A 20,021-nucleotide genomic window follows, 5' to 3' on the forward strand; every position below is an offset into this window, starting at 1 on the left:
TTTGGATCTCTGGCACCACCTGCTCGCTCTCAAACTCACACACGTGCTCACGGCTACAAAGCTCTCCAGCTCCCCGCTAGGAGGAGTCACACCTTCCGACACAGAATCCCTCCCACCCTCTCCCCTATTTCTCATTCTCTCCTCTCCCCTCCCCTCCCCTCCCGGTTCCGGAAGCCTTCGAGTCGCAGTGCCCCCTGGGAATAGTAGTCTTCCGGTCCGAGCCTAGAGCGGTTTAGCCCTTTCCAGAACTACGCTTCCCAGAGAGTCTTGCGGCAGAGGGAGGCCGTATCACCTGACCAGGACTCTGGCGAGGCAATGGCGACGCCCGTCCTGCGCTGGTGCTGTCCAGGAAGGCGTTGGGTTTTCGCCGGGATTGGCGGCGTTTCTCGCCACGGAAGAGGGGTTCCAACTGGGTCCACGTCCAGCGGGAAGAGGGGACAGAGCTCAGTGGCTCAGCAGCCCCTCATCACGGCCCAGAAACCGAGGAAAGGGTATATTATTTCGTACCATTACTCCCCGCTTAAGCGTGAGGTGGAATTGCGGGACTGGAGAGATAATGGCCACTACAGCCCAGCCTTCAATCTAGACGTTTTGGTGGGCGGGAGGTGCTGGGCTATAAGTTGCAGCGCTGAAACCTAAATGAGAGCACGAAACTGGCCCTCTATCAGCCCCGTCCCCACAACGTAAACCGCTGTCTTCAGGTAGACAGGCATATTTGGGTAATTTGTGAGTGTAAAATAGCACGTGTTTTCCTGACTCGAAAGCTGCACAGACAGAAGAGTGGATTCAGTTACCTTAACTAATAGCACCAGTAGCGGGGTCGGTGACAGTAGAAGATGAATCTTATTTACCTGACATTTATTTAGAGCTATTACGAGTCAGCAGTGTTGTAAATTATTAGTCAGAAAACACCACCTATCTGTGGAGGCGTTTCATTTTGAACATGTGTGTCTAGACCTAGGAGAATGCAGCCAATGACAGATCTTCCCTCTGGTTATGTAGAAAGTGTTGTTTATTTTGCTTAATATCCACTGAACAGCTGTTTATATTTCACTATGTGAGACCTAAATAGTTTATTTTTAAGTACAGAAACGTAAGGCATGTGTCTAATATTCAGTTTTTCTTTTGAGATAGTTAGGTTGCCATTATTTTTGCTTTTCTGTTGGAGGAACAGAGGGAAAATGTCCGGAAACACTGTTTCTATTCCTTTCATAAATTAGGTTGTCTCACTGTGAATGGAAAGTATTTTTTTCTCTCATGTAACGAAACTGCAAAAATACATTGAATAAGGTTTTAGTGAATGCAAATTTCTGATAAGTTCTTCGTTTAATTCCTCTCAGTTACAGGTTGTGCTTCCCAACTTTAAAAAGAAGGAATTCATCAGTACTACAGATGTAGAACTTCATGTGTTGAAATGACTGAAACAAAACCAAATACATGTAAACAAAAATTTCGATAATATAGAAAATGGCTTGGGGGAAGAGCAGGATAGAAACAGGCAGACTATGGAGAGAGTAGGTGTACACCAGGTGATCTGCAGATTGCCCAGGATACATGGGTTTAATAATAACCAATGGAATAAGCACACTTATAAGAACCTGGAGAGACCTCTGTATGGAATATTCATACAGACCCAATAGAGTAGGAGTGGCCAGATAAGAGATTATTGTAGCATTTAGGTTGCATTATTGCAGCTTCTTAGGTTTGGTAGCAGTCAAGTACAAAACAAGCAAAGGAACCTGACACTAGATCTTTGGAATTTAAAGTGATCTGGGGAACCAGAAAAAAAAAAAAAAAAGCCACTTGCAATGGTTTAATGTTTCCCTTTGCACAAAATTCCCAGGAAGGGTGATCTATTATATCTTTGTCACTCTGGTTACTTTACTTGCAAACCATTGTTAGAAAATGAATTCCAAACATGACTGAGAATTTCCCTTCCTTTTTAATAATGAGATGTGCAACTATTTACCATTATTTCTCTAGTAAAATCCTGATGTTTATGTTAATTCTAAAAACGTTCACAAGATCAGCTTTCTTCATTTGCTGACTGACTAATTGACAAAGCACAGTTAATTTAGAAAATGCTGCTTTTCATTAGTCAGCCAAGCAGTCACCACCTGATACCCATTTCTAAATTGTTTTCAGATGCCAAATTGTTCTTTTCTGTTACCTTCTTGTTTGCACAGTGAACTCTCCTTATGCCATGTTGTAAATGAATTTTGCTTTGCCGGCCTTGTAGGTGTTCATTTTGCATTGCTTTTGATTTAGTCACCAATACAGTATGACACATTTTTTAAAGTAGGATATAAAATTTTAATAAGTTAAAAACACAAATAGAAAATTAACATTTGTGGTTTCAGCTCTTAGAAATTCACGCATGGTGACGGATCTAAGAACTTCTTAACCATTTTGTCTTCCTATTTAGTGAACGTGAATGGGCAGCTGTGGTAGGTTTGGAGATTCATGCCCAGATTGCCTCCAACTCCAAACTCTTCTCTGGATCTCAAGTCGACTTTGCAGCACCTCCCAATTCTTTGGTATCTTTTTTTGATGCATCTCTGCCTGGAACTTTGCCGGTAAGGTTTTTATTGTATGCTGTTTTCATTACACAATGTTCATGTTTTACCGAACATAACTCTTAGGAAAGACTTGTTTAGGGAGCTTTGCATGAAGTGGGTTGGACTAAATGTTTTCCAAAGACTCATCTCTGTAGTTCTGTTTCTAAGTCTAAACGTCATCCGTTTGTTCGTGGATTCATCTCACACACAATTTAGATTGTTTACTCAGTATCAGGCTGTCCGGTCTGTGCGATGAACTGAAACAGAAAGATGAGCGACAAACCGTGCCTTTGAGGAGTTCAGAGACTAGCTGGGGAGATGTGTCTTACGCACAGAGTACTGTGTCACTGCTCCTGTGGAGGTCATATGCGGAGTATGGTTTTGGAACCCCACGCAGGGACTTACCGAATTCAGTAAGAGAAGGACTGTTGTGAGAAATTTGGGAAGAGATAGGGTTGGCTAAGGAGGGGTTGTTGGAAGAGCAACAACCTGAGCTAGCTGAGAAGGCAGGCGGGAGTCAGGCAGATGCATGGAGGAGGGAGAGGCGGGGGAGTCTCGTCAAAGGAAACAGCATATGTCACGTGATATTACGGTGTAAGGTCAATAATGATTGTGGTTTTAGAAAATTAAGAACCAGTCAGTAATGGAGAAAAAAGTCAACCACAGTATGCTTTGAGTGAACTACTCATTTATCTATTCATTCTCACTGAAACTGGCAATGACTGGGTCCAGTGTACTAACTCATCAGCAAGATTTTTCGCATATATTTTCACATAGGTGGATGGAATTTTGAAGGAAAGGATGGAAAGAACAATGTGAATATTTGGGCTAATACATGACTCATAGTCTGTCCGGGACACATAGTATCAACTGGGTGTGGGGTTTCCTGCCCTCCTTGCAGGGAATGTGTAAGTGGTGGTGATGCGGGCAGGGAGAGGTTTCCTGGGTGAGTTCCACACTTTCTAACATTTAAATACAAGTGAAAACTGGTTGAACTGCGCACTGGCAGGTGTGCAGAGGCAGAGGTTTTCTTTTCCCAGAGTCACTGCCATGGAAGGTCATGAGCAGTGCCTCCAAAGTACCTGCTGCACCCAACATTTTGGTTATACTAGGGCAGTGTCTCTGTCTTGGAACTTTTTCCTTACTTGTGCTTTTTGTCATGGAGGACTCCTATTCCTGTAAACCATGCCTAGGGTCACCTTTGACTTGCTGTTGGGTCTTTCCGGGAGAAGACAAGTATAGGAGTGTCTGTCCCTTCCCTCCTCACTCCCTCTGCCCTAGAGTATCTGTTGATGGAGAGATTGTTTTTATTTGAGAAGAGACAATTTTCCAGTTATGAATGTACGAATTCTTTTTGGGGCAGAGACTCAGCTATAGTAGAAATAAAGTAATCTCTATTTAGACAAGTGAATGGAAAGCAATTCATCCCAACACCTCTTCTTTCTTCCTTCTGAGCTCAAAACATTTTTTTTCCACATGGTGGTTGGTTCATTATCAAGAGACTAGACACAACTGCTGAGTTCTTTCTAGGTTTCTCCAGCTGGGAATATAGTATCTAGCAAGGTATTTATTATAGTTCACATTGAAAACATCTATTTGCAGATAGACATGTTTTCTATAGATAGGCTGTTTACTTGTGGCTAACTGTGGTCAGATATTAGAGACAATTCAAAATAACTAAATGTCAACATGCTTTGAAGACATCTTGTTAGGCCCCCAAAGAAGATACTTGCCCAGTGATAGGCATATCAACATGACAGTGAAGTCGTTTGGGACATTGGCACATTGAGAGCTTGGCTTACATTCACTAAATGACAATCAAAAGCTAGAAATCCTGTTTTGCTCGAGCTGGATTTTGTTTTTCCTCTTTGGAGCCTACCACACTCATTGTTTGAGCAGCCTAATGGGTTATTCTCGCAACAGAGCTAGTCTGCCTCTTTTTCAGAAATGTTTCTGTCTTTAAAAGACCTATGTTAGTGTGTGACCTAAATTATACCATAACTACCAGAATAAAATGTTGTCATTCCCACAGCCCTTCAAAACCCAGTGATGTACCTAGATAGAGATTTTAAATATGCTGAAACATTTAGACAGTTGGCCTTCTCTAAGCCTGTGGAGATGCTGTACTGATGCTCTGATATTCTGACTACGCATTTGGTTATTTTTATGCAAAAAATGGTGACCGTTTGTTAGATGCACTGTTAAGAAGATAGAAATAGGCAACCAAAAGAACTTAGGTTATAGTGTCAAGTCTTTTTCTGTAGACCAGATTCATTTGCTCTGCTGGCCCATTAAAGAGAAAATATGATAAAGTGTGTCTTTCTGTAAGTATTTGATTCTCCCCCTCTCTTGATTGTGTCTTCATTCATTCGCTCAACTGACATTTATTGGATGCCTCCCATGCACTAGCCATCGTAGAAGTTCTAATGATACAGGTTTGAAGAAGGTAAAAGATCGCTGTGGGTCTTGTCTTCACGGAGCTTGGACAATTAAGTGGGCAGTTGCAGTACTTTTCAATGAACATGCTGGTAGTGGAAATACAGTGTGCTCTAGGAGGGGCGTTCAACACAGATATAGGGAATTTGCAAAGTTTGGCCAAATAAAAGTGAATAGGATGCACAAAGACCAGAAGAAAAACAGGGCATGGCTTGCTCTAGGAACTGAAAGAAGTTCCGCGCATTGTAGCACAGAACTGGAATATGGTGTGGCAAGAGGTGAGACTGGCATAGAAAGCATAGTCTGTACCATACAAGCCCTGCTAAGGAGTGTGCATCTCATTGCAAAGAGGTAAGAAGATGTAAGGAGAGTACCAGGTCAGAGACTCGAAGGGACGGCATATTTTGAGGGGTGAGTACACAGTATTACTGAGATTCAAGTAAGGTGAGGACCAGGCAGTGGTCATTGGATCTGTTAAGGGGGATATTTACAGGAAGCGTTTCCGCGATGGGGTTAGAAGGGAGGTGGCAGAAGGTCGAAGAACTTGGGGATGTTGAGGTAGAGATGAGAGAGTGTGGGCAACTATTTCAAGAAGTTTGGCTTGGAAGGAAAAGAGAATGCAGTAGAGAATTCCCTGACAGTCCAGTGATTAGGACTCCGCGCTCTCACTGCCAAAGGCCTGGGTTCAATCCCTGGTGAGGGAACTAAGATCCCGCATGCTGCAGGGCGTGGCCAAAAAATAATTAAATAAAGAGAGTCGGTTTAAAAAAAAAAAGCCTAATTTTCCTTAATGTTGGAGAAACTTGAGATTGTTTCAATGCTGATGAGTTATAGTCAACAGTAAGGTATCGTCCACTTAAAAATATGTTAAGGGCTTCCCTGGTGGTGCTGTGGTTGAGAGTCCACCTGCTGGGTTCGTGCCCTGGTCCGGGAGGATCCCACATGCTGTGGAGCGGCTGGGCCCGTGGGCCATGGCTGCTGAGCCTGTGCGTCCGGAGCCTGTGCTCTGCAACGGGAGAGGCCACAACGGTGAGAGGCCTGCGTACCACAAAAAAATAATAATAATAAAATAAAAATAAGATTTAAAATAATTTTAATGCTGATGAGAAGGAGCCAATGAGGGGACAATTAAAGAGGCTTTTGATTAATGTGGCAAATTGAATGTATACATGTTAATCTGTCCTTCTCCTCCTACCGCAAAGAAACCCCACTGAAATGACAGTGAAAGAATTCAAAGTTATAAACCTATGAGAGAATGGGAGAGTAGACCAACGTGCATGAGATGGTAGATGGAGGAGGGCCTGACTTGGCAGAACGAAATTAAGTGTAACCCAGGAAAGGGACAGAAAGCCTTCAGAAAGAGACACTAGTCAGAAATGAGATGGTGTGCCCTGTGCAACCCCGGAAAGGGTCCGGATGTGAGATCAACAGGTATTGTGGAGGGCCAGAGGGAGGTGAAGACAAAGGGATTAATTTGGAGTCTGGATACAGAGCAGTTAGACCTGAGGTCCTTTCCTGTCCCTCGGTAGCTGCCCTACCTTCATAGGAATCTATAGTTTGGGGAGAAATTCAGCTTGTGACACACTCCCCCTAGAGACCCCAGGCAGAGCAAGAGGTACTGGTGTCAGACAGCATCTGTACTCTGAACCCCAGGGCCTGCCCGATCATTTCCCTGCCCCGTTTGAGGAGCTCAAGTGAACTGGTATGGCCATCTCTTCTCTTTCCCACCTCCCCCAAGCAGGAACCCATAGGAACCTGACAGAACTTGACATTTAGGGGGATCTCAATTAAAAAAGCTACCTGGCCACCTCATTGATTGTCCTAGAATGAAGGCCACCAATCAGCAAGCCCTGGATATTTACATAGAATGCTTAATCAGCATTGTAGTACCTTACTTTAAAATATAAATAGACTGGGAGTTCCCTGGTGGCGCAGTGGTTGAGAATCCACCTGCCAATGCAGGGGACACGGGTTTGATCCCTGATAAGCAACTAAGCCTGTGCGCCACAACTACTGAGCCTGCGTTCTAGAGCCCGTGAGCCACAGATACTGAAGCCCATGCACATAGAGCCCATGCTCCGCAACAAGAGAAGCCACCACAATGAGAAGCCCACACACCGCAACGAAGAGGAGCTCATGCTCGCTGCAACTAGAGAAAGCCGGCGTGCAGCAATGAAGGCCCAATGCAGCCAAAACTAAATAAATAAAAAGTAAATAAATTTCTTAAAAAAAAAAGATCATTTCAAGAGGTAAATTTTAAAAATACATGTGTGTGTATGTGTGTGTGTGTGTTTATATATATGTGTGTGTGTGTGTGTTTATGTGTATAAATTGACAGCCAAATATCACCAGACATTTGAAGAAATTCTCCAATGTAGTGGACAGCCCAAAATAAAAAGAAAACAAAAAAATAAGAGGCAACAGATAATGCACAGGGTAAAAGAATTCTTTAAAAATTAAAAGCTTTTATAAATATCCTTAGAAAGGTAAGAGAAGGTAGCTGCATCCTTGAAACAAGAACAGGATACCACCATTTAAAAATAAACAATCAGGGCTTCCCTGGTGGTGCAGTGGTTGAGTCCGCCTGCTGATGCAGGGGACATGGGTTTGTACCCCGGTCCGGGAAGATCCCACATGCTGCGCAGTGGCTGGGCCCATGAGCCATGGCCACTGAGCCTGCGCGTCCGGAGCCTGTGCTCCGCAACAGGAGAGGCCACAACAGTGAGAGGCCTGCGTACCACAAAAAAAATAAATAAAAATAAAAATAAATAATCAGGGACTTCCCTGGTGGTCCAGTGGTAAAGACTGCCTTGCAGTGCAGGGGACGCGGGTTTGATCCCTGGTCAGGGAACTAAGATCCCACATGCTGCGGGGCAACTAAGTGCGCATGCCTCAACTACTGAGCTCGTGAGCCTCAACTAGAGCCCACGTGCCACAAACTACAGCACCTACGTGCCCTGGAGCCTGCACACCACAACTAGAGAAGAGAAAACCCACATGCCACAATGAAGAGCCTGCACGCCGCAACAAAAGATCCCACTTGCCTCAACAAAGACGAACCTGACTACACATCATTACAGCTACACTTGAATCTCAGAACGTCAGGGTGCCCTCCCGCTCAATTTTTTTAAGGTTAAAGTTATGATTGAAAAGTAATTGGCATATGAAATGTTTTTATCTCACCTGAGATGTATAGAGTAGTATTTTTTCTGAGGATCACTCTTACCTCTTTTAATCTTGACGGTGTTACCCGGCCTACTTTCTGGTTGCCATCACTCAGGAGAGGAGACCAGGGTGGGGCCTGGGCAAGGACTCAGACCCTGAATGCCTTGGGAACCATGACTTTGATTATTTTGCTCTTATGAAACAGCTATATGATTTTTTTTTGTACTAATATGAAGGTTTTCCTCAAAATTCTTTTCCATCCTAGAGAGAAGCCAGCCCCAGAACAGTGAATAGTGTAGTGTTGTTGTGAGATTTCCCCTGTAGTTTTTCTCTCCGTGGACTTGAACCAAGCACTGCTGCCACATCGGCCTTTAAAGCACAGGCTCACGTGGGGCCTCCCCAGAGGGTCTCATCACTTGGGGGAAGAGTTTGTATATTTTTTCGGTTGGCTTTTCTTTACCAGTTTCTGGCTTTTATTCTCAATATATTTTTGCTAAACTTGTTTCACAAATTAAAAAAAAAAACAAAGATCCCGTGTGCCACAACTTAAGACCTGACCCGACGCAGACAGAAATAAATTAAATAAATAAATAAATGATAAATCTTTTTTAAAAAATTAAAAAATAAACAATCAGAACAAAAGCTCTTAGAAATTAAAATTAGGATGGAAAAAAGAATCCAGAAGAGTCAGAAGATAAAATCAAGAAAATCTTCCAGAAAGTGTAACACACACGCAATCAGACAATTGGGGAAAAAATAAGAAAATTAGAGAATCAATCCAGGATGTCCAACCGCTGATTAATAGGAGTTCCAGAAGAGAGAAGACAGGAAGTAGACAAGAGGAAACTATCAAACGAATGACACAGATTAATTTCCCAGAACTGAAGGACATGCATCTGCAAGTCAGAATGGCCTGCCAGTGACCCAGTGCAAGGAATAAAAATAGCCTCCCATGCAGAGCTGTCATCATGAAGTGTAGAATTGGAACACCAGGGATAAAGATAAGATACTAGAACTTACAGAGAAGGAAAGTCACACGCAAAGGACTGGGAATCAGAAATGCATCAGACTTCTCAAAGCAGCACTTAAAGCTAGAAGATAATGGAATAGTGCCTTTAAAAATCGTAGGAAAGGGCTTCCCTGGTGGCGCAGTGGTTGAGAGTCTACCTGCTGATGCAGGGGACACGGGTTCGTGCCCCGGTCCTGGAGGATTCCGCATGCCGCAGAGCGCCTGGGCCGGTGAGCCATGGCTGCTGAGCCTGCGCATCCGGCAACGGGAGAGGCCACAACAGTGAGAGGCCCGTGTAACACAAAACAAAAAAAAACAAACAAAAAATCGTAGGAAAAATAAAAATCATCCTAACCTAGAATTCTGTATCCAGCACTATAAATCAAGTGTGGCAGTAGAATAATGGTATTTCAGAAAGGCAGGTTCTCAAAAAATTGTCCTTCCATTAAACGGGAACCTGCTGAAGTCACGGAGAGGCTTCAGATTGCTGGCTGTGTAGCAGTGGGAGAGACGGAGATGGCTCCAGAACAGAGAGTTTTCGAGAAAAAAAGGGAGGTGGGGAGGGAAGAGCAGGTATCTAATGCTTGTGTAAATAAGAGATTTTACATAGAAACTGGAGTCTTTATTTTATTGAAGTATAGTTGATTTACAATGTTGTGTTAGTTTCTACTGTATAGCAAAGTGACTCAGGTATACATATGTGCGTTCTTTTTCATATTCTTTTTCATTATGGTTTTTCGCAAGATATTGAATGTAGTTCCCTGTGCTGTCCCATAGGACCTTGTTTATCCATTCTATATATATTAGTTTGCCTCTGCTAACCCCAAACTCCCAGTCCATCCCTCCCCCACCACGCCCCTCCTTGGCAACCACAAGTCTGTTCTCTGTGTCTGTGAGTCTGAGAAACCAGAGTCTTTGAGAATAATGAGGAATAGGCAGTAAGAAAATAAAGCAAATGATAAAATGAAAGACCTGTTGACTTCAGGAAGAAACAAAACGTTCAAGAAAGGACATGTAATCTGTGTGTACTTTACAGCTCAGCGGAGAGACATATTTACATAATAATAGAAACACCAACCACTCATGTAAAAAAAAAACTGTGATATAATTGGGATATTGGCAAGTAAAAGAACTAAATTCTTATCTACCATAATCAGAAGTCATGTCCTAAATTGATAAAGTAAGAAAAAAGTAATGTAAGAATATGCGTTAGGAATACTTTTGGCCACAGATTAAGGGGAGCCTCTTTTTCCTTTTCAGGCCCTAAGTTGATTGATTGGTTTTGTTTTTTTAATTGGCTGTTATTATTTCTTTTAGCATTTTATTTTTTTAATAAGATAATGAGTGAAAGATTTAGAGCTCCCAAGAGACAAATTATTAGGCAAAAGGTTTTTCAACAAAACTTTTTAAAAAGTTTTTATATAAAGATAATATTAAGTAATAGTCAGATATCACCTCTGCTGGTTTCTCAGCCACCTGTTGGTGAAATTTCTCTCTTTTTTGTTCCCAAAGTTCGAAAAGTGACAGCATCCCACCTCTTCCCCCACCTGTAACTCCCACCCTTACCCTACTCTTAGGAGGAAAGCCTCATTCACATTCTAGATCCTTCATAGCCAAGTTCAGGCATGTGGCAGGAGTCCCTGCTTCCCCATGGGTGGAATGACTTACCTACCTACCAACCTGACTTTTCTACTTTGATGTCATTCAGGTCATCATGGGCTTGCACTTAGGGGCGGCTTATGTTGTTCTTGAATAGAAATGTGATAAAGTAACAAGCATGGGTAAATTCTATGGGACAGAATAAAACATAAAAGTATTGCAAAATATCTCACCTTGTAACTGATATACATTATCTCTTGGGAATGGCATGGGCCTAGTCTGGTGGCTCCATATTCCAAAAACAAGAACATTGGGTCCTTGGGACAGTTTGTCAAGTCTGTCTTTTCCCCAGATTAAGGAAGGATTGTTACGTGGCAAATGGCCAATAGCCTTGGCCAGAAAGTGATGGATTTTCCAAAGGTCCCCTGGCACAGCATATTGTTTAAAAATAGGAAGGTAAATACCAGACATGACAGCTCAAAGATCTGAAGGTGGTTCAGGACTAGCGGCGGACGGTGGCGGGAACTGCTGCTTTTCGTTGTGAATTATTTCTAAATACGTGCCTCTAACATTTTGTTAAACAATCAAAAGTTAGGTTTAAAGGAGTGACATATAGGGGAGAGGAAATTATTGATAGAATCAGGTACCTGAGAAATCAGGAACTGTCCCTGGAGCACAGGGAGAAAGACAGCTCTCCCACTGGAACCTCAGGGAAGGGGTGCCCCTCCACCCACAGCTAAAGGCAACTTTTGGGGTTGGGCCGTGGAAGGTTGAGGAGGCCCCCATCGGATTTTTCCTTCTCTAGCAAACACTGTTTCTTGCATCTCACACTCCTCCTCCTGCGTGCTCTTTCCTGCCTCTGTTAGTGTGTTTTGAGTTCTGGGTCTGGGTGGTCCACTCTCTCAGCTTTTCTGGCCTCCAGTCCCTTCTGTTTCTCCCTGGCTCTTGAATGACAATATAGAATCCCAAGCTGACAGTTCTGTCCCCTCAGCGCTTGGAAGACATGATTCTGTTGTCCTCAGACGTCTGTTACTGCCGACGAGAAGTCTGTATCCTTTGTAGGAAATCTGTGTTTCCTCTCTGATAGCTTTGGCCAGGATATGTCCAGGTATGGATTTGTTTCTATTTATCCTGCTCAGTACTCAGTGGGATATCTCCACGTAAAGACTCGCCCCTGGACTGTGGCAGCACCTCTGGAAGGAATTCATGGTGACTGTGTTAGGGCCCATTGGGCTTTACTGAACAGACAGTGTCTCTCTGTCCATTTATTGGCCCCCAGCTGTCACACTGCTTGGATGGTGCCGCCCTTCAAGCCCACACCCACGCCAGGAGCAGGGCCAGGGACTCTAGGTGGGTGGCTTCCTCCATATCAGCTCCTCAGTTGGTGGCACAAGATTTTCTGGCTGGACCAAGATTTTGTGGCTCCCGGCTCCCTGCCCCCAGTGGAATGCCAGCCTTGACTTCTGTGCCACAGGTGCTTGAAATCGCCAACAACTGGTGTCTCTTCAGTGTGGTTAACAATGCTGATGGTAGTAGAGTCAACTAACATTTACTGAGTGCTTTCTTTATGTGCGTGTGGTTATTTTAACCTCATAAACTTTATGAGGCAGCTCCTGTCATTATCCCAGTTAGAAAGTAAGTGGACAAGCTAGATTCAAACCCCATGGTCTGGCTTCCAAGTTCATGCTCTTAACCCCTTTGCTGTTCTGTCTCCTGCAGTTATACCCCTGGGTGATGTGGGCCCCAGGAGATTTCCTTTCTTTCGAGCTTGGCTGTGTGTATTTATACATTTATATGTGTATGTAAATGTCTGTGTGTGAAGACATAATACTTGTCCTCATCCCCCATGTCCCCCCCACCCCAGCATGTCTGCACCACCAGCTCTGTATCACTTAGGCTGCTGTCTTTACCGGTGGTTACAACCTCCCCTCTCCATTCTGATTAGTGACCCTTCTTCTGAATGTTTCTTAGGACTACAGGCACTTTATCTTCTTATTTTACCTTTAGTTTTATAATTATGTGGAATCCCATCATAAATCTTCAGACTGAAAAGGTTACTCAGCCTATTTTCCTGCTGGTAGGCAGGATTACAGCTAAACCAAGGACAACATTCTTTGTTTTTATTAGCAGGCATTCAGCTTCGCTCATTGCTTTGACCTAATAAGACCCCTTACTCTGATACAGAATCTCCCTTAATTTATTAAATCATTATTTGTCTGTAGAATTATAGACAGAATCTTAGGTTATTTGCTTCGAGTCAATTATTTCCTATTTATCAATGTCATTCCAACTCTCTACTTGTAATATTTTGTATGTGAGATGCAAAATGGGAAGAAAAATAGGAAAGGAAATATATTTGTTTGATAAAACGTCTTGAGATATACAAGTCTATTTGTTCATAATTTACAAATGTTTCCAGTAATGGCAAGATTTCAGCAAGGCATCAAGTCTGTTTGAAATTTATGCCTGTGCAGACCATCTCTCTCTCTCTCTCACCTCAGTTTAACGCTCAGCCTCCAGTCTCTGTTCTACCATAACTGTTGGAAGTCTGATTAATGTAGGTGCTATTATTTTGCAGGTATGTGTATATTACAAAACATGGATACCATCAACTGGTGTATATGTGGTAATGTTAATAGATGTATGTCCACATACTATACACACACACAGGCATTGACTGTTCAGCATTGATGCTGATCATATGTGCTATTTATTAGTGTCCAGTAGGTGAGAGATATAAATCTGGGGGTGAGAGAAAAGTGGAAAAGAGTGCTGCTTCCAAAGAAGAATGGGTGAAAGGAGATCTGACCTAATAAGCTACCAGTTCAGTGCCCCAGACACTGGATTTCTCCAGACCACCCCCTCCACCCGCAACTAAGAGAGCAGCCCTGACTCTGGGCAGCTCCCAGCTATACATTTTACCATGCAAATAATAGCCATAATGAAATATTCTTTTAGAATCTTTTATCATTGTTTCATTCTGGGAAATTTTCTCTACATTTTCTTCCAGTTCACTAATTCTCTCTTTGTTATATATGCTCTACTCTTTAACATACCCACTGAGTTGTTTTTTGTTTTTCACTGAGAGTACCTTTTATTTACAGAAATTCTGTTTTTCTCTTTTTAATCTCTCCTGTCTTTTTGAAAATATCTTGTTCCTTTTTCATGTATTCAGTTCTTCATTTCTTTGGCAACTTTAAATCTAAATATTTTAGAGCCTGTGTTCAGAAATTCTGTTACCTGAAGTTCTTGGGCTGTCTTGTTCTGCTTTTTGGTGTGTCTGCTGATTCTGGCAAATGGTAGATGATCTTCTTGTTGTATTTTGTATTTTGGATTATGAAGTCATGTTTGACAGAACTTTATTAGTGGGGATCTTCTGGTTGGGGTAAGAGTGAATCTCTCCAAAGAGCTTTTACTTTGGCTTTTGCCAGATACCCCAGGTCTAAGCCAGGCCATTTTTCATGTTTATCTTTTAGCTTGGGGGTTCCCTGACCACAGAGTTAGTAAATTAGAACCCCAGGTTCGCCTGAGAGCAGGTTGTGGCAATCAATTCTTAGGGCAGACTTTTTTGTTTTGTTTTAACCTGAGTCTGGGCTGAGACTTTACTACAATTGAAACTTTACAGGAGGGAACAGAGGGTGTGACCATGTAGCTGGGTCTGCAGCCCAGGCTGTGAAGGTGAGCGACTTAGGCTCCGAATGGGACAGGAAAGGCATCTTTGTGTTTCTCTCAGGCGTCCTTTCCTCTGCCACCGAGATATCCTTCCCTTCTGATTGCAGCTGAGGCTGAGATCTGTACACCTCCCAGCTCATCCTATCTGTCCTCGTATCACAGACACAGAGCAAGTGATTGAGCTCTTTCCAAATTCCCTCTGGTTGTGCAAGGATGCACACTCTCACCCATTGCCTTTAAAGGTTATCACTTCCCAAAAGCAATTTAGCCTAAATTAATTGTTCCCTTCACCTTTGTGTGGAAATGGTGATGCCATCTTGTTCCTCTCAAGGGAAAACAAAAAGTAAGACAGTAGAATTAAGAGGGACAGTGGATTTTGGTGGAGGGAACCCACAAGGAAGCCAAGGGGTTGTTTTCCCCTCCACCCCGGCCTCCGGGAACCTGAGGGACCTCGTCTGGCCTTCTCCGCAGGTGACTCTGACGCGGCCACATGCTCTGTTCTGGGAAAGGAACGTCTCCAGGCAGCACCCTCATCTCCCCAGAGATTCACTCCTGAGCAAGACACCTTCAGTATTGGGCTTGGGGCTTTTCTCCCATTTCCACATCCCATTAGGCAGGTTTATTTTCCCCTCAGAATATGCCCTTGGATGAGACATTGAGTACAATAACACCAAGCCCTTGTTAGAGAAGATAGTGCTCTACTTAGAACTCCTAAGTGTTTAAAATGAATTTGGTACACCACTGCACCCACAAGTCTGTAATGCTAAAACAACGAGGTGGGAATGTGTAGACAATAAACTAAAAACACATTACCAAAGGTGCCCAGGAGTACGAAAGCTTAGAGGTCTTTTGTTGATATAAATATATAGTAGTTTAAAAAATTACCTAACACTGTTCTGTGACATAGTTTTTGTCTCTGCCATTCAAGCAGCTCATACTGGCTTTGTTCTGGTGATTTACGCTAGAAGCCTATAATAAAAATGCAGCCTGAAATCATGCAGCTGGGTACCATTCGTTTTTCTTCCACGGACAGTTCCAGAGCTTAAAAAATTGCAGCAGACCTGTAAAAGCTCTGCACCCACAGGGCATGCATCCTCAGCCACGGCAGCTGGCGCTCTCAGGTTTCTTCTGCCCTGTGGAGTCATTGGTGGTGCTGTTGGGGTTTCTGGATTGGTTTAATGAGTACTAGAAAAGAGTTTCCAGGAAGATATTGTGCGGTTTTAGGGCATCAATAAAAATAATACTCCCTTCCCATCTTGAGTCAGAACCAATTGAGAAATCAGCATAGAATTAAGACAAATGGAGATGAACCTACCAGCTTCATTACTGATAACAGCTTGATTGAAAAATGTAACATGATATATCCAAATGGCTTCTAGTACTTTCTGCCTCAGTTAAACTCAGCTCCCCCAAAACCATAGGCCTTTCACTTGCAGAAGGCTTATCACATGGCCAGAGCAAACCAGAATATACCAGCTCGGGGGGCATGCTGATCAGAAAGAGCTGAGACGGGCTGTGTTCTGGTGATTTCTACTAGAGCCTGTAATAAAAATGCTGGGCCATAAGGAGCCGACCACTTGTGCTCAATTCCTTTTCCCAAAGTCACTCGTCAGAAAAGTCACTCCTCTTTGAGGACAAAAGAATATGGAATAGAGAGCAGAATCCAGCCACATGGAAACATGGGGGCAGGAGAATGGAGGATGCCCAGTTCTGCCTTCATTAGCCCGAGCCAGTTTTACTGTGTCTGCCTTGCATCTGGGAGTAGGTGTGAGATACTCTTTTGGGGTGGGTTCTGTGGAATTCTTTCTCCACACCACAGGTATATACACCTGTCTTCTGAGGCCGTTGGGATAGACCTTTCTTACTTGACCATCTCCAGATGTATTTTCAGCTTCATATTTAGTTTGGGGTAAGAAGTTGGCTATTCTCTACACTGCAGCATCTTGGGGAATTTTTCTCCTTAGCTCTTTTAAAAACCTTGGCCAAGTTAAGAAGTCATTTGCCATTGGCATCCCAAATATGACAAGCATAGGCTTGGTGATTCTGGCATAGTTAGTGTGGTCAGGCTGGGCTCCTCTAAAGAGCGTTTTGTTACTCATGGCAGAGGGTTCTTGCTAGCGAGCCTTCATGTTTCCCAGCCTTCCACCACTGGTTGCATCCTTACAATAAGGCCTGGGTGCTGGGGCAGGGAGAATAAGTGGGAATCAGAAAACGTTAGTGTTCCCAGGAGCCTTAAAATTACTCTATTCCAAATTTTGATGCATGAATCTCTTTTCTCAAGTATAAAAGCAGGAAGCATAGTCAATCAAGAGTCTTTGTCATGCTCTGCAGCTTTCTTAGGAGATGCAGACAGGCAGTAATATGTGATTGTCAACAGCATCTTGAATTTTCCGTGATGCTTGCCAACTCATAGGCCACCCAAGTGAGCAAGGTTGGTTCTCCAACCCCAGTTGGTAGGAGAAGAAATTGAGGGCCTTCTGGACTTATGCAAGGTCACAAAGAGGTCGGGAACCCAGTTAAAAATAGAAGCGAGACTTGCCTGGTTCCCATTCTTAGCATAAAGCACTAGACTTCATTCCCTTCTGCAGAATTTGCTAATTGTTCATTTCTGACAGCACAACAGGGAATTTTTCCTTTATAGCTGGTTGTAAACATTTAAGATGCCTGTCATCACTCATAACCTTTGTTTACTTATCACAGCTAGCTAGCTCTCTTATTTACGTATTTCTTGTTCTTTTCCATTTTTACTTCTATGCAGAGAAGTTACTGTATATGAAAGCACTTCATAACTCTCAAGTGGCATGTAAATGTTACTTGTTATTATTATGGTACTCATATTCTTAACTTTGCACCATTAAAATATTAATACAGATAGTACTTCTATTTTATAGTGGCCAGTAGGTTTCAGCACTTAAAATGGCACAGCTTACAACAGCATGAATGACAACTTCATCACAGATGTATTTCAGAGAAGCACAAATTGAGAAATTGCCTGTATATTTACATAGTGAGGCAACAGAATGGAAGCATTAACAGAAAATAAGATACCTATACAAATTTGGGAGACGCTAAAAGTATTTTTCAGCTAGAAAAGATATAACTGGAGAAAATTATTTTCCTACCAGGTAAAAGAACACGTCTTCCCTTCATATTCTTGTTTATATATATGTTGTCTATACTTCCATATAGATGGTACAGAATTCCCCGTTAACAGATTTTTCACATGTAAAATGAAATACTTAATAGTCCTACGAGTGTTGTACTATATACTTCATTATCTACACAAGGAACTTAATGTGTTGACAGCATAGGAAAGTTTAGACATTATAGTAAGTAGAATATTTTCTTTTCTACAACTGATTTTCAGCAATGCTGAATGGGAGCTTCCAGTACACATGTATGGTTTACAAGTTAGCATCAGTTTAAATAACTCCAGCCTCCTCTAGGCTCTCCTCCTGACTTTAAGGCTTGTAACATCTCCCCATCCTCTTAGGTAGAAGAATTATCTATTCCTTTCTTCCTCCCCCAGACCTTTTATTTCCAAAGAATTCAAACTTATAGAAAAGTTGAAAGAATAGTACATTGAACGTCCATCCTGCACCTAGATTTTTTTTTCCCTTTGGATTAGCCATTTGAGAGTAAGCTGCAGACATCATGGCCCTTCACCCCCAAATATTTCAGCATCTGTCTCCTAGGAACAAAAACATGCTCTTATTGATGGCTGTATAATTATCACACTCAAAAAAGCTTAACCTGGTTACAATACTGTTATCCAAGACACAGTTCATGGTCATCTTAGTATTATCCTTTATTTACTTCTTCCCAACCCAGGATCCAGTCAGAGATCACACACCACATTTAGCTGTCATGACTCTTTAGTCTCATTTTTTCTTTTTCTTTGTCGTTTCCCTTTCTTTCTCTCTCCCCACTCTCTTCCTCCTGCTTTCCCTTTTTTTCCTTTCATGACATTGACATCTGTTTAGAATCCAGGCCAGTTCTTTAATTACCTACTCTTGAAGCAAACATAACTAAGGAAATAGGGGGTCTGCCTTATAAAAGTTTGGCTTTTTTCTTTTTTTTCCCTTTTAGCCTCCATGATTTCATGGCTTGCCGTGAAGCCTCTAACGAGATGCCGTATACCTACTGGATGCATAAAATACAGGATGGTTTTTTCTTCCTGATAACTTGTGTCCTGATAGACTCTTCCAAAGGCTCACTCCTCAGGGCATTCCTGGGACTGAGGAACAGAGCTAGTGCACTTTCAGTAGAATGGCAAGTGTCTCTAGGAATTGCTTTCGATATTCACAGGCCTTGTTCCCTATCCAACTTCCCTGTCCATACCAGTAGTGAATACCTAGCTAGCATTTTTTAGAGTTCAGTTGGTTCAAGCCAGTTGCTTTGTTTCTCAGCAATAGTCAGAGGTTTCAACTAAGTACTAACCTTTTATGTAAAGATAAAAGTAGATCTCTTTCTGGGTCATTAGAGCTTTTCATTCATGAAATTAATGTTTCTTATCACTATCACTGATTACTCTTAATATGAAAAAGTTTGTCATTCCATTGAATCTCTAGGTCTTGGGAGTAAATTTTAGGGTAGGTTAGAAAAGATGTGGCAGTTTCAGTGTAGGGGCAATGATCTAAAATGAATGGATTTGTATGCTTTAGCCTTTTTAATAGTAATATACTCTTCTTAAAAGCTATAACAAGAGAAAGACAAATATTCAGAGTTAAAGTTGGGGGAAATCTTTCTGCATTAAAGATCCTGGCCCAATCCCAAAGTTTTATTCAAAAAGGACAGTTACTGGGACTTCTCTGGTGGCGCAGTGGTTATGAATCCGCCTGCCAATGCAGGAGACACGGGTTCGAGCCCTGGTCCGGGAAGATCCCACATGCTGCAGAGCAACTAAGCCTGTGTGCCACAGCTACTGAGCCTGCGCTTTAGAGCCCGTGAGCCACAACTACGGAGCCCATGAGCTACAACTACTGAAGCCCGCGTGCCTAGAGCCCGTGCTCCGCAACAAGAGAAGCCACCACAATGAGAAGCCTGCGCACCAAGACGAGGAGTAGCCCCCGCTCGCTGCAACTAGAGAAAGCCCGTGCGCAATAACGAAGACCCAACACAGCCAAAAATACATAAATTAATTAATTTTTTAAAAAAGGGAGTTATATTTTCCCCCTGAACAAACTATTTTTTTAATTGAAGTGTAGTTGATTTACAATGTTGTGTTAATTTCTGCCATACAGCAAAGTGATTCAGTTATATATACACTCTTTTTTTTTTTAATTTTTTGCGGTACGCGGGCCTCTCACTGTTGTGACCTCTCCCATTGCGGAGCACGGGCTCCGGATGCACAGGCTCAGCGGCCATGGCTCACGGGCCTAGCCGCTCCGCGGCCTGCAGGATCTTCCCGGACTGGAGCACGAACCCGCGTCCCCTGCATCAGCAGGCGGACACTCAACCACTGCGCCACCAGGGAAGCCCTACACTCTTTTTTAATATTCTTTTCCATTATGGTTTATCATAGGATATCGAGTATAGACCTCTGTGCTATACAGTAGGACGTTGTTTATTATATCCATTCT

The 20,021-nt window shown here is 42.7% G+C and overlaps 1 protein-coding gene across 1 annotated transcript in view; it reads left to right on the forward strand.

Moving 5' to 3' along the window:
- Nucleotides 1–315: 315 nt before the first annotated feature.
- Nucleotides 316–20,021, forward strand: part of GATB (glutamyl-tRNA amidotransferase subunit B) — a 74,737-nt gene continuing 55,031 nt past the window's right edge. The window contains 2 exon segments of the mRNA XM_032632822.1: nucleotides 316–491; nucleotides 2,426–2,576. Coding sequence (XP_032488713.1) covers nucleotides 316–491; nucleotides 2,426–2,576 — 327 coding nt within the window.

This window comes from Phocoena sinus, chromosome 5 (genome assembly GCF_008692025.1).
Source record: "Phocoena sinus isolate mPhoSin1 chromosome 5, mPhoSin1.pri, whole genome shotgun sequence".
Lineage (NCBI taxonomy): Eukaryota > Metazoa > Chordata > Mammalia > Artiodactyla > Phocoenidae > Phocoena > Phocoena sinus.